Genomic DNA, 14,557 nt, shown 5'->3' on the forward strand with positions numbered 1-14,557 from the left:
AATAGTCACTTCTCTGAATAAAAGAACATGTAACTTCAGAATTTGAAATTCTACTGGAAGTACATTTCTTTAACAATCATGAACTGTGCTAAGCCCAGAATTCTGAAGCTTATCTTAAATTCTACTGGAAGTACATTTCTTTAACAATCATGAACTGTGCTAAGCCCAGAATTCTGAAGCTTATCTTAACACTGGCTCATGTTACATCTAACAGGATTCCGTAGCTTTACATTAAAAAACGCTAGCAGTGAGAAATGACATCCTGTTTACACAATGATTCACCTAGGAAATAAGAGCTATATTCTTTCTTTAAGTCAAGAAGTAAAACTTAATAGGACGCTTATCTGCAGAAAACAAAGAGCATACCTCTCTGGGTGATCTCTTGTGCCTCTGTTTCAAAGCAACCTAAGACAGTATTAAGGTTGCTAAGAACCAAATGGCACTGCTGGATAGATTGTATGGTTTGTGGATCGATGAAACGACACGAACCGTCAAATAATGGTGCGCCTTTCAAAGAGAAAATACAAGATTAGTTTCCACACAGTAAATCTGAATGGATTAAAACCACAAATGCAGATTTACATTCCTATTCCTCAAAACAATTATTTTACTTCTTACGAACTTTACAAAGACAAGGCAGAAACGGCAAATAGCCTAAAGAAACCTAGAATGTGCTTTCAACATAAAACCAGCAAAGTCAGAGCAAGTGGCTGGAGGCCTGATGCATGTATGCAGTTCAGAACTTGGCTAGAAAGCAAGAGTTCAAGCCCCAGGCAGCACAAAGACAGAGAGGGAATGTGAATCTGAGCTCAGCCAATGAAAACCTGTAGCAGATTTCATAACCATTACATGTCATGATAGGGATTCATTCTAATGCCAATTTAACCACATTAACCTCTGGGACTGGACAATGATGATATTCATTGTAAAATCATTCCTCAATCAAATTCTAATTTTCTTTATTTCCAATACATTTATGACACTTATTATGTGCCATATTTTAATTATTCTCAAACTAAAGAAAGCCTCCAGGACTAGGGGCGGGCTCAAACAGGTCTTGAATTCAATACCTAATACCGCTAAATAAACAACAAACCCCCCCCAAAAAAAAAACAAACAAAAACAACAAACCCCATTAATCAGTAACAAAAGCTCACAGCTTCCACAATACCTGCTACAAAGTGAGACCCTGAAATGCCACACAACGCTCAAAATACAACAGGCATGTAAACGTGTAATCAGCCTGAAATTTTCCTCTTAAAAAAAAAAAAAACATTTTTACTCTTGCCTGAATTATCAGGCATTCTTCCAGACTTTGACTATACTAGCTGGGGCCAAAGAATTCAAAATTAATTATTTCACATTCATAATTATTATTCCTAAGCATGACCTAAAAATACTATAGAACTCTATGTATTCAAGTCAGTTTTTGTTGGTTTAAAAATCCTCTACTGATGCCAGGTTTGGTGGTGTGTACCTGTTATTCCAGCTACTGGGAGCAATAGGTAGGCAGCCAGCCCAGGGCAAAAACTTAAGTCCTTATCCAAAAAGAAAGAAAGAAAGAAAAAACTGGGGCAGGAGGAGGTCGAGGGAGAGTGATGATGGGGACAATCTAACCAATGTATAATATAAGCCTATTTGGAATTGTCACCAATGAACTGCCTGCCCACCCCCTGTAGAATGAATATATCCTAGTCAAAAAAAAAAAAAAAAAAAAAAAAGCAAAAAAGGGCTAGTGGTGTGGCTCAAGTGATACAGCAACTGCCTAGCAAGCAGTTGCTGAGTTCAACCTCCAGTATTGGCCAAAAATAAAAATTTTTAAAGTTAAAAATAAAAATTCTCTACTGAGAATAACTTGTGTTAAGCTACTTACAATCAAGTATCTTTAGAAGTCCGCTTGTTCATTTGTCATGACACAAAAGAAATGACCAAAAACATGTACATCTAAACAAGCTTTTTATTTCTCTTATTGGGTAATCATTTATCTTTAATTATTGTACTGGGCTGGGGTTGAGCTCAGTGGTAGACCACTTGCCTAGCATGTGTGAGATGCTGGGTTTCATCCCCAAACCACCAAGAAATAAAAAATACTGCCAATTCTATAATGGTGCTTTCAACCTTCTTTTTTGTACTAATCGAACGTAATGAGATTTTTAATATTCACTGCACACCTCAAACTCAAATGTGTACAACAGATCAGTAAAAATGACTTGTCACAGCAATACAACATCTGTTGGTGACACACTGGCTTCTTCATATGTGTGAGTATTCTTAACGTCAATAAGGAGAGGATTTTTCAAATGGCACATTCCTCTTACTCCACTCACAAGTGTATTTTGTAAATTAAACTCCTGAAACCAAAAGATAAAAAGGTAATTGTGAAGCTTGCTACTTGTGGCATATCAGCATGTTGACACTTTAACAATCTGCTTTGACATTTTGGTCAAAAATTACTCTAGAGACGTGAGGTGTGGCTAAGTGGTAGAGTGTGTGCCTACCAAGCCCTCAGTACAGGAAACAGAAAAAAAGAAAAAAAAAAAAAAAGTGTAATAAAAATTATCTGAGTTACTTTAATGTAAAAGTATTTTCTTCTAGAACTTTAAATTTTAGGTTTACAACTTAAAAACTATTGAAATTATTATTATATGCTTAAAATATAATCTAAGATTATTTATTTTAACTATTAAAATTTGCCCCCAAATCTAGATTTGTAATACTTACATAATCTATCAAATTCTTCTTTTGTGAAAACCACTTTATTCCATGTCCATTCAAGAACAAAGCGCAAATTTGCAGCAGAATTTGGTTGTTCTTAGTTGTAAATATGAAAGGGGAAAAAAAAAGATTATTACAAACTGAACTAGGTAACTTTGCAGTGGAGAAACTTGGCAGAGCCCCTAGCCAAATTCCACCATTAATGGGGTCACAGTGGACCCTGCTCAGTGCATCACACCAAGAATACCTTATTTCATGTGTCGTGCTGCCAACAGTACAAAACCTGGATCTGACTGGGAGGGAAGATCAGTGAATACAAAGTGAAAGGTAGCCTATAAAACAGCATACTTGTGTGCTTGCTTTAAAAAAAAAAAAAAAAAAAAGCTGAATTTCTGTAAAGGACAAAGGATTAGAACTGCACCAGACTGAGGGTGATTAAAGATATGAAAACTAGCCAGGTGTGGTGGGCACTAGGAGGCTGAAGTAGGATGATCTAGCATTTGAGGCTAGCCTGAGTTACACAGTGAAATCCTAAAACTAAATATAAAGCATGATTCTGGACTGCCCTCACCCTCAATTTCAATAAAAGGACATTAAAGGAACAATTCGTAAGACTTTAATTAGTGTTAACTTTCTTGGGTTTTTTTTTTTTTTTCCTAGTCACAATGATGTTTTATAAGTGAATCTTTGTTTTAAGTAGAAAATAATAAAGAAATATATTAAAGAAGCTTGATGACTTATTCTCACGATTCAGAAGAAAAGATAGCACGCGTGAGTGCAGGGGTTATGTATGTGTGACAAGTGAGAGTGACACACACAACCACTGGATTTTTGCAGTGAGAAAAAAGTTAATCCCAAAAGCTTACTGTATGACTTCATTATATGAACGTGCTTGAAATGACAAAAGCTTAGAAATGAAGACCAAATTGGTGGTTATAGGGTCAGAGGGTGGGTTAGGAGAAGTAGGTAGGGAGGGCAGCAAGAGGGTCCTGGATGCAATCCTGTGTTGGAGGTTTAGCAGACTGTACCCCTGCAGAAAAACTGTGGTACAAGGGGGTCACAGCTCTCTGTATCCCGCCTCACAACTTTATTGTGAGTCCACAATCATTTCACAGAAAAAACAGCAAACCATGGACTGTAATTACCAAGAAGACATTACCTTCTACTATCCACCTTTTGATACAACCAGTCAGAAGTCCCAGGGAACTTGTCTGAATTGCTGCTGACAATATAGCTTCTAGTTGTTCTTCCTAAACCGTGCGTTAAGAAAGAAAAAATGACAGTATGAGATTACAAGTGGCAAAAGGCTACAAACATCATAACCCACTAGGATGGTTATCATCAGATTCAGATAGTAACAGGCACTGGTAAGGAGCCAAAAATGTAAAATGGTACAGCTACTTTGCAGAGCAGTCTGGCAGTTCTTTTAATATGTTGAACAGAGCCAGCATTTCCAAACCTACATACATACTCAAGAGAAATCAAGTACGTACACAAAACCTTCACAAGAAAGATCATAAACACCAAAGAGCAGAAACATACAGCATGCCCACTGATTGCTGTATGGTATGAGCCATAGGGCAATACTTTCCTGAATCCTTTTAGTAAACAAAATTTGAGCTGTGTGAAGTCATTTTTGAAAGTTCTTGTTTGTGAATAAAAATTTGAAGCAGACATGATCACAAGGAATAAAGAGGCATAACTCAACAAGGACAAAGGCAAAGTACCATGGGCAAGAGCTCCACAGGTATTTGAAAGCAGCATGGAATAGATGACAGTGTGAAGGAAACTATGATCTCAAGTCCCACAGGGAAGCCTGCAGAGGACAGCAGAGCTAGTCTGGCAGTCAGAACCCTATTAGGCTAAGTTCTAGAAGAAACTAGGTTCAGAGAAAGTACAGGGAAATGGGTGCCAAACATGATATGAAAACAAGTTAAAAGTGAGCATGAAAGAGTCCAGCCCTTCTATGACACTTCAGCAAATGACCTGGAGGCCAGATAGTCCTACCTATTTCTTTGAAAAAACTTGAATGGCCCCAGAAACAAAAGTGGCACTCCATTATCAAGGTGGTCCTTGCTTTGGCAACACTTACACAAAAACTGGGAAAACTGGAGGTATGACTCAAAGTGGTAGAGCACCTCCCTCACAAGCATGAAGTCCCAAGTTCAAACAACAATATTGCGGAAAAAAAAAAAGTCTACATCTAACCTATTACACTAAAGTAAAGACTATATCTGAAGCCAGATGCTGGTGACTCATGCCTGTAATCCCAGCTACTCAGGCAGGAGGCATAGATCAGGAGAATCGCAGTTGAACCCTGGCAAATAGTTCTCGAGACCCTATCTCAAGAAAACCCATCATAAAAAAGGGCTGGCAGAGTGGCTTAAGGTGTAGGCCCTGAGTTCAAACTCCAGTACTGCAAAAAACAAAACAGAAAACAAAGAAAGGATGTACCAGGAATATTCTGCTCATAAAAGAGAGAAGCACACAATCTGTAACTGACTCAACTTTACACGTGGACAAGACAGCCTACCTAGGTCTTCCAAACAATTGAAGACAGCACTAGCTTCAAGACCAAAGTAATAAAAGTAAAAATGACTGCTGAGAAAATTGATAATGAAGGAAATTAAGTAAAAATTTTAAATATACATAGAAGACAGTCCATCCATAAAGGAAGAACAGAATATTATAAAAAGATGATCAAATAACAAGAGCTCATAGAAATTTTAAATGAAGGCTAATTTTTAAAAAAATCTAATAGAAGTCGGGGGCTAGTGGCTAACACCTGAAATCTTAGCTAGTTGGGAGGCAGAGATGAAAGGATTTTGGTTCAAGGCCAGCCCAGGAAAACAGTTCATGAGAACCCATCTCCCAAAATAAACCAGAGTAAAATGGACTAGAGGTTTGGCTCAAGTGGTAGAATACCTCCTTTGAAAGCACAAAGTCTAGTTCAAACCCCAATCCCACAAAAAGCTAATAAAGGGAAAATGATGAAGAAATATCCTGGAAAGTACAGCCAGAGGCAAGAGACAAATTATTGCAAAGTAAAAAGCCATTAGAAGATTAATTCAGAATATTCAACATTTGTCTACTGGGGTTTTATACAAAGAAAAAGATCAAGATGAAGAGAAGAAAAAATTAAGGCTGTATGAAAGAGACTGGACAAGTTTAAAAAAAAAAAAAGCCACTTGGAAACTCCAGGAAAAACAAAGGTTATACAAGAAAAAATGTTACAACAGACTACTGAATGACTATATGGTGTACAATATATAAGTACAGCAGTATGAACATGGGGAATGGGGAAGATCTGGTATTAACACGTTTCTTCTTATTTCCCCTCAAGTATTAAATTCCAACTGTGGAGATAAACCATCACACACAGTATTTATAGTTCATCTGATATTTAAAAGGCTCCTTTTCTAGGATTTCCTTATATTACGTATCTGTAAGTATTTAAATAGCTTAAACACTACTTGTGGAGGAAGAGTTAGTAAGCATGGGATTTACTTTCTTTGAACACATTTCACAAATAAGTTGGAGTAAATGAGGATTCCTGTGTCACCAGGTGATACTGCTTATATAGTAAGGTATCTCCTTATTATTGGTACAAGGTACTGGTAATGGGAAGGGAATACAAAAATCCACTGGAAGCTAAGACTCTGGCTTCTGTTCCTGAGCCTGATTCCCTTTACTAGAGGAACCTGGATGGTCACTAATAGGCTTTTTATATCATTCAGGTTTCTACAGAGCTAGGGTCAGTAGTTTCAAATGGTAAGGTAAACACAGATTGGTAGCATCTACTCCCAAAGTTTCTGATTCAATACCTGTAAGGCAGGAACCAAGAACTTGTATTTCTAACAAGTTCCCGGGGAAGCATTTTTTGATATAGGTCATGAAATTCAACTTGGTTTGCACTCATGTGACTTCACTCATGCTGTTCTCCCCGGGGGCTGGAAAATGGCCACTAGTCTGCAATAGGACTTCTGTTCATGACATGTCTGATGATGTCATGGTGTGTTTCCTGTTATACACCCATCTACACAGCTAACTGAATCTGGTGCCAAATTATGGCCTATTGAACCTTGGAAGTATAACCTCCTAAGCCAAACCCAAGACAACAACTACTAATTATATAAAGTGGGCATGACACTATCCACTGATTTTTATTAGCATAGCAAGCTAGTAACATGCAATCCAACAGAAAGAATACAGTCAAAAAACACCATCTCACCTGACTTAAACTGGAAGGCTGAATATCACTGAGTCTTGGTGAGAGAAGGCCAGCTACAAGACAACGACTATAACCATCAGGAATGACCTCATCGAGTGATGGTCCTGATTTCTTTAAAAAAGTCAAAGTCTGCAATATATAAATATTTAAGACATCAATCAGTACTAAGTTATAATCATCAAATTTAGGAATAATTAAAAATGTACTTAAACCTTGAGTAAAACTACAAAAATGCCTAATGGAAAGACTACATTGCAAGACCAAGGAGAAGGGTTTTTAGATTTTGTTTTTTTTTGGCAGTACTGGGGTTTGAACTCAATCTTGCTAGGCAGGCACGCTACCACTTGAGCCACTCCACCAGCCCAGGGCTTTTAGATTCTTGAACTCAACTGATGCTCGTTACTTATGAATGATATTGAGAAGGCATTTTAGGTAGAGTACATAACCTTCTCTAAAGCCGATGCATTTGGTAACACATCTTGACACTTGACATGTATGAACTTTTATTTCTATGTCTAACATGACAGAGATTGGAGATAAAGTATAAATACAGTATTCATTCACATTTGGCTGATTATCAATAGAAAGGGCGGCCACCATTCCCCAGGGAAGACTTTTTCTATATACTGATTTCTTTTTTCATCTTCCCTGTGCCAGTACCTTCTCCTCATTCAACTTTTAGAAAAGATCCAAGAAGAAAGGATTTGAAGAAAAAATGGTGGTAACTTCCACATAAAGCTGCTAAAACATCCCAATTGTTCCTCCGCAGGTTGTCACTAAAACTGATGCTACTTAACTGCTAATCTCAAAGACGTGGCAGACAGTCCCATTTAGGATGGAATAACAGTTTGCATGATGCACACTCAAGGTTGAGTACATTCATCACGTGTTCTCTCATGCCTTCACTTTAACCAAGGAGCCACCTGTGTGTGGCTACTCACCTCCTTCTGAAAGCCAGTGCAGGTTATGTGGACAACTCCTGAGTTCAACAGGCAAGTGGCATCTGAGTGAGCAAACAAGTGCGGCAGTGAGCGTCTGCATAAATGTCATGTATGAATGCACTTAAAGCAAAAGTCATCCTGCTAACAGACTGCCAGGCAACCAAACTGCTACTTACAATAAATGCTTGAGCAAACTTTTACAGGCCCTTTCACCCTGACAATTAACTACCCTTATCATGAGTGCACTGACTATGAAAGACACAAAATTTTCTACTACATTCAAACTAAGTGCTAATTTCTTTATAAACGTTAAGTACCAAATTTCTCACATATGTGTATCAAGTTTATCCCCTAAATTATCCATGTTAAATAACAATCAGGCTGGGGATATAGCTCAGTGGTTTAGTGTTTGCCTTCAATCATGAGGCCCTGAGTTCAAGCCCCAGTATCACACACACAAAAAAAGTCAGATATGAACATAATTCTATGTACAAATACCATCGTTTTTCTTTCTTTCTTTTTTTTTTTTGGTGGTACTGAGGCTTGAACTCAGGGCCTCATGCTTGCTAGGCAGGTGCTCTACACCTGAGTCACTCCACCAGCTTTACATAATCTACACACTACTTTTGCATGTTACTTTTTTTAAAAGGTGAAGTTAAGAACATACATACCAAAATTAAATGTACTTGGGTTAAAAAATTGCTCTGGAGGTGGATATGAAGGAGGAATGCCTCGACTTAAACTTCTCTCATGTACTAATATATCCAAGATGTAATGTGGAGAAGTCCTGCTTACAACAGACTCCAATGACCACAATGCAAAGTAAGAGCAATTATGCAGATATTCTCCTGATCTAAAAGAAAATTTTAAAAATTACTAAGTCATTGGTCAGCTATGCACACCAATGTGGGAGGGAGAGGAGGAGAAGAAAAACAAAATAATCATTACCTTAATGAATCTGGCATTTGTGCATGATACCAACGATTTATGTCAAAAAGCCCCAAGTACACAGAAGGTTTTCCCTGTCCATATATATTCACTTGCCAGGTAAAGACTGAAACACTAGTATCAGGAGATAGAGCTGAAAGAAAAAAAAAAAAAAAAGACACTTTTAAAATGAAGGATCTCAATATAAAATCATCAACAGAACCATAAGATTTTCTCCTAAATTTAGGTTTAGAGTTGTCAAAACACACTTCTATCATTTGAATGTAAGAAAACACTAATTCACTTATATTTTGACTGCTTCTCTTTTCTAAGACATTATTGAAAAGTACTCATCAGAAAAGTTCTGGCCTGACTTGTTTCCAGTTAACATTTTAGGAACTTTGAGATTCTGGAAGCAGAAAGTAGAAAGTAACTTTAAACAATGTTCTCCCAGGGATGGTCCACAACTAGCTCCAGAGAAGTTAATTCACTGCCTGACACGAGTACCTCTGGGCACTAGGGCTTAGCTCTTTAGAGGAACCTTGGTAAAGTTACTGATGTAACTTTACAGTGAAGAGAAAAAAAAGACAAGCATACATGGACAGAGGCTGTGGAATGGCACTAGAGTAAGGGATATCACCAAGACAAGGGAGAAGTAAAATTGGAGACACTGCCAATGAGAAATAGAATAGGGAAGATGTGGCTGGAAAATGAAGAGGGAGCCCGCTACATTCTGCTTTGGGCATGTTTAACTGGATATGAAAACAAGATCACATGCAGATGTGGGAAATACGAAATGAGCATCTCTGGGAGGAATGAGCTCACTGTGAGAGTGAACCTCGGAGCACAGCACAAAACCAACAGCATGAATGAGCGTTTCCAGCACTCCAACCTCACAACCACCCCTTGCAAAGGGTGTGCATGTATCAGCCCACTTACAAGTGGACAAAGAGGGCTCAGAAATGTAACCTACAGACGGTCATACATAGTGACAGGGATAGAATTTGAAGCAATGCTGCATGGAAAAATCTATGCCGGGATATTTTACAAGGAAGATGGGAGGACTAAAGGAGACAAGGAAAAAAAATTCAAGGTAACACAACATGTTTACCATATATGGCTCAAAGTATACACAGGGGAGAGAGACTGTTTACACTAGTTAAGATTAGAGACCACAGCCAAGTGCTGGTTGCTCACACCTGTAATCCTACATACTCAGGAGGCAGAGATGAACAGGATCTCAGTTCAAAGCCAGCCTAGGGCACGTAGTTCACAAGACCCTATCTCAAAAATATCCAACACTAAAAAGGGCTGGCAGAGTGGCTCAAGTGGTAAGAGCACCTGCCCAGCAAGCATGAGGTCCTGAGTTCAAACCTCAGTACTGTGAAAAAAGAAAAAAAAAAGAGACAAACTTTGTTTTAAGATCTGGATTAAAATTACAAGGGTCCTACTGAGTGCTGATGGCTCATGCCTATAATCCCAGCTACTTGGGAGGATAACATCAGGAGGATTTTTGTTTGAGCCCAGCCTGAGCAAATAGTTCATGAGACTCCCATCTCAACCAACAGCTGGACCCTGTGGTGCAAGCCTATCCATCCTGAGTTACATCAGCGGCTGTATTCAAGAAGATCATTGTTCCAGGGCACCCGGGCAAAAATGTTTGTTGAGATCCCATCTCAAGACAGGCACAGGCCTATCATCCAAGCTATGGTGGGGCGCATACAATAGGACTGAGATCCAGGACAGCCTGGGCAAAAAGTAAGACCCTGTTTGCACAATAACCAGAGCAAAAAATGGAGGCATGGCTCAAGTGGTACAGCATCTGCTTAGCAAGCACAAAGTCCTGAGTTCAAACTCCAGTACCACAAAAATAAATAAATAAATAAATTTTAAAAAGAGTATTAGCCTAATGTAGTCAATTCTTGAGTTCTATACAGCAATCTGCAAAGCCAAGAAATACGTAGTATGTGATGCAGGTCTAAATAAACACCAAAATCAGCACTCTAATTTGTTTAACTGTCAGGCTTGATAACTATAAATCAACACCTATCATAAATCTTCAACCAAGCATTCACATGGTATAGTACTTTTTTAAAAAGTTTTTGTTTTGTTTTTTGTGGTACTGGGGACTGAACTCAGGGCTGCACGAATGGGAGGCAAGCTCTCTACCACCTGAGACACAGCTCAGCACCATACAGTACTTTTAACCAACCTTCACTCACGCCTTCTTCCCTCTCGCCATGAGATCGAAATTTCTCTATACTCTGGCATCCCAACAACTTGGTATTACTAGTCTGTCCTCTCAAGGGAAACATGCCACCTGCCAGGTCCAGGGTGTATCTCTCTTCACAGTACTCTAATCCCTGTAACATAAAATGTACACACACATCTTAATAGGAGTAAACATTCCCCAAATTTAATGATTTTTTTCATACAATTCAAAGATAAAGACAAAGACTAAAGAGAAGAAATCACTGAAAAAGACTCTAAGACCGTACAAGTATATAGTGTGTATACAGACACATACCATAGGGAAAATTAAAAGTTAAACTTAGACTCATCTTGTAAAGTTGCATCACACATGGGAAACTTCATGAGATACCAGCTGGAGTGCAAACAGAATAACCACCAAAGTATGCAGGGCTGAGGTGCAGCTGCACATACTTAGCACACACAAGGCCCTGGGTTCAATCCCCAGTGCTGTATCATCAAAACAAACAAAATTACACATGCATACACCATTGGTCAGCAGAACCTATTTGTTCTCACTCAAATTCTTGGTCTAGAATAGATTTTATACATTTTTTAACTCAATGATTCCTTTAACAATCTAACAAAATGGCTATGCATAACCTTAAAAATGCTACATATAATACTAGCACCGGTGGCTCATGCTGTAATCTTAACCACTTGGGAGGCTGCCTGGACAAGCAGCTCCTCATCTTCAAATTAACCACAGCCAAATGGACTGGAGGTGTGGCTCAAGTGGTAGAGCATCTGCTTTGAAAGCACCAAGTCCCAAGTTCTAACCTCAGTTCCACAAAAACAACAACAACAACATATAGTTCAGGAACTCAATGGATAACCTAAAAGCCACCCATCCACCCTCAAACACTAGGTCAAGAACTCAATCACCTGAGAGTCTAGGTACATTTCCTCTCTAAGCCACTCAAGCTCATGGCTTCATGCCAGTCAGAACAGCAAAGTTAGGGTTTTAATTAGGTCACATTTGAGTCATCCGGTCTCCCTGTCTGGAAGAAAATGGTATCTGGAGAAATTAGGTGAGAGTGCTACAATGGTAAAACAGATTAGACATCTCAATCAGTAATCTACTATTTCTCTCACCCTATTATGAATGCAATATTAACTTGAATATAAGAACTTTCCTGGGCTGGAGGCACGGCTCAAGCAGTAGAGCACCTGCATGGTGAAGGTGAAGCCCTGAGTGCAAACCCCAGTACTACAAAAATAAAAAAATTTAAAAAGTCACTTTTCACTACCTTAAAGGCAACACACATAAAACGGGAAACAAAAACCAAAAAGATGGCATTTTAATTATCATTTACCTCATATACGATTTGTCCTGATGCCAAACACTTTCTGTCACCAAAGGCCAGCTGAAGCAGATGTAAACTCAAAACATCCCCTTCACTGAAAGACAGGGAAATCAATAAAGACACACTAAATATCACACTAAAACATCTCACCATCTGAGTTTTTTACCCCACACTGAGCGCAAATCATAACTGTCACTGTGAAGAACTTGGTGTTATGTGGTTGTTTTCACAAAACGTAGTCCTTTGAAGCAATTTTTACCTTTTATTGATTCTAACTCGTTAAGCTTGATGTTGTCTGTGCACTGTAGGTTATATCTATGTGGCAGCAACTCTAGCTTTTTACCCAAAAATCTTTCTCAGACAATCCTCCTTCAACAGGTTTTAATTAGGCACCTGGCTGCCTGAAATGTCAGTTGTATTTCCGTCCTTCCTTTGTGGCGAGACATGGTATTCCTGGCCAAGTTGTGGCTAACAGGGAGGCGAGGACAATGCTTCCATGGACTACAGAGTGTCCCTTAGGGGACATGTTCTTTGTTCCTTCTTCCTGGTCTCTCCCTCCAATTTGTCATGAAGAGGATGAGGAGCACACAGTAAGGACTCGGTCACCTATATTACACGTGCAATGTGAAGTGCTGAGCATGCAGTTATTTCACCTCAACCTCAACTCCTGTTACTAGCAGATCCTTCAACACACCTTTACTTGGATTCCAGCATAACACTGTCCATTCCTCAGTCATCCTTGGCTCCCCTGTGCACTTTTTCTCAATCTCCAAGTACCTCTGAGAATCTGAGGGTCACAAGACTCAGTTCCAGCTCTCTTCTTTTCCCCCAGTGTTGTCACTCAATCTAGGCTGAGGTTCCCAACCCTGCTTGGTTTTTAGACTCACTAGAGAACGCTCAGACTTCCCACCAGAAATTAATTTAACAGGTAGGAGGGAGACAGACCAAATTCAAACATTTTCCTCATCCTGATTTCAACATCTATCTATATGAACAAGTTCTGTTTTTCTGGCCTCGTCTACAACTACTCTGTGCTCTACCATCCTGGTCTTGCTTTCCTTCAGACATTTTTCTAGGACTTATGTATTCTTCCCTTCTGTATCTCTCCCCATTTCCAGTCCTAACTTCATTCAAATCTATCTAAAAATAGCACTTCTCTGTACTCTACCATATTCTTTCTTTTTGGGGGGCAGTACCAGGATGTGGACTCAGGGCTTCATGCTTGGATGTGGACTCAGGGCTTCATGCTTGCTACCCTACTGCACCCTATGTATCTTATCCCAGGTCCACTTTGCAACACTTAACATCACTATCTGAATTACATTCCATGTACACACTTGGCACCACATTCACCCTCCTTCCTTTCCCCGCCACCTCCCCCCTCATACCGGGGCAAGACCTATGCTGCCTGTCTTTGAAAGGCAAAAGTTTTGAACAGCTGAATGGTTTTGTGGGATTATGTTTCATGTGGAAAGAAAGGATTTTCCTACTGGTAACAATTTTATTTCATTATTTATGTATGTATATACACATGTATGTATGCAAGTATTTTATTGCTGTGCTGGGAATACATTGTGCCATTTACAAAAGTCCTTACAGCCACATGCTTGTGGCTCAGACCTGTAATCCTTCCTACTCAGGAGGCACAGATCAGGAGGATTGTGGTTCAAAGCCAGTGCCGGCAAACAGTTCTCAGGATCCTATCTCAAAAAAACCCATCACAAAAAAGGGCTGGTGGAGTGATGCAGGGTGTAGGCCCTGAGTACAAGTCCCAGTATCGCAAAGAAAAAGTTCTTACAATCTATCAAATACATCATACTTGAATTCACCTTCCTTAAAAATAAATAAATAAATAAATAAATAATAAATAAATGTACACAGTACCTACACATTTATTATCTCTCTTCTCCACTGGACTACAAGGACAGAAATGATCTGTGTTAAGCACTGTTACATGCTGAAGGGCAGTTGCTGCTGAATGAGTAAATACATGACTAAAACGCAAAGACAAATAGCTCCTAAAACCCAGATATTAAAAGGACAGACCACACAAAACCAGCATGTTTTTGTTATAATCAATGAGCAGCATGACAACAATTTAAAATCTATACCCATGCAATGTTATGGTGACATCCATTCCACAGCGATTCTTCCTTTTTTCCCTCTTTTGCTCAAAAAACTCTTCT

At 39.0% G+C, this 14,557-nt stretch overlaps 1 protein-coding gene across 4 annotated transcripts in view; it reads right to left on the minus strand.

Annotated features, from left to right (window-relative positions):
• Positions 1–14,557, minus strand: part of Ahctf1 (AT-hook containing transcription factor 1) — a 70,816-nt gene that overhangs the window by 33,773 nt on the left and 22,486 nt on the right. For all 4 annotated transcript variants that reach the window (XM_074048814.1, XM_020151975.2, XM_074048813.1 and 1 more), the window contains 9 exons: positions 12,381–12,465; positions 11,027–11,177; positions 8,836–8,968; positions 8,559–8,740; positions 7,888–7,949; positions 6,947–7,075; positions 3,875–3,965; positions 2,722–2,811; positions 367–507 (listed from right to left, as the gene is read on the minus strand). In XM_074048814.1, coding sequence (XP_073904915.1) covers positions 367–507; positions 2,722–2,811; positions 3,875–3,965; positions 6,947–7,075; positions 7,888–7,949; positions 8,559–8,740; positions 8,836–8,968; positions 11,027–11,177; positions 12,381–12,465 — 1,064 coding nt within the window. The remainder of the gene's footprint in view (positions 1–366; positions 508–2,721; positions 2,812–3,874; positions 3,966–6,946; positions 7,076–7,887; positions 7,950–8,558; positions 8,741–8,835; positions 8,969–11,026; positions 11,178–12,380; positions 12,466–14,557) is intronic.

Source organism: Castor canadensis, chromosome 11, assembly GCF_047511655.1.
Source record: "Castor canadensis chromosome 11, mCasCan1.hap1v2, whole genome shotgun sequence".
Classification (NCBI taxonomy): Eukaryota; Metazoa; Chordata; class Mammalia; order Rodentia; family Castoridae; genus Castor; species Castor canadensis.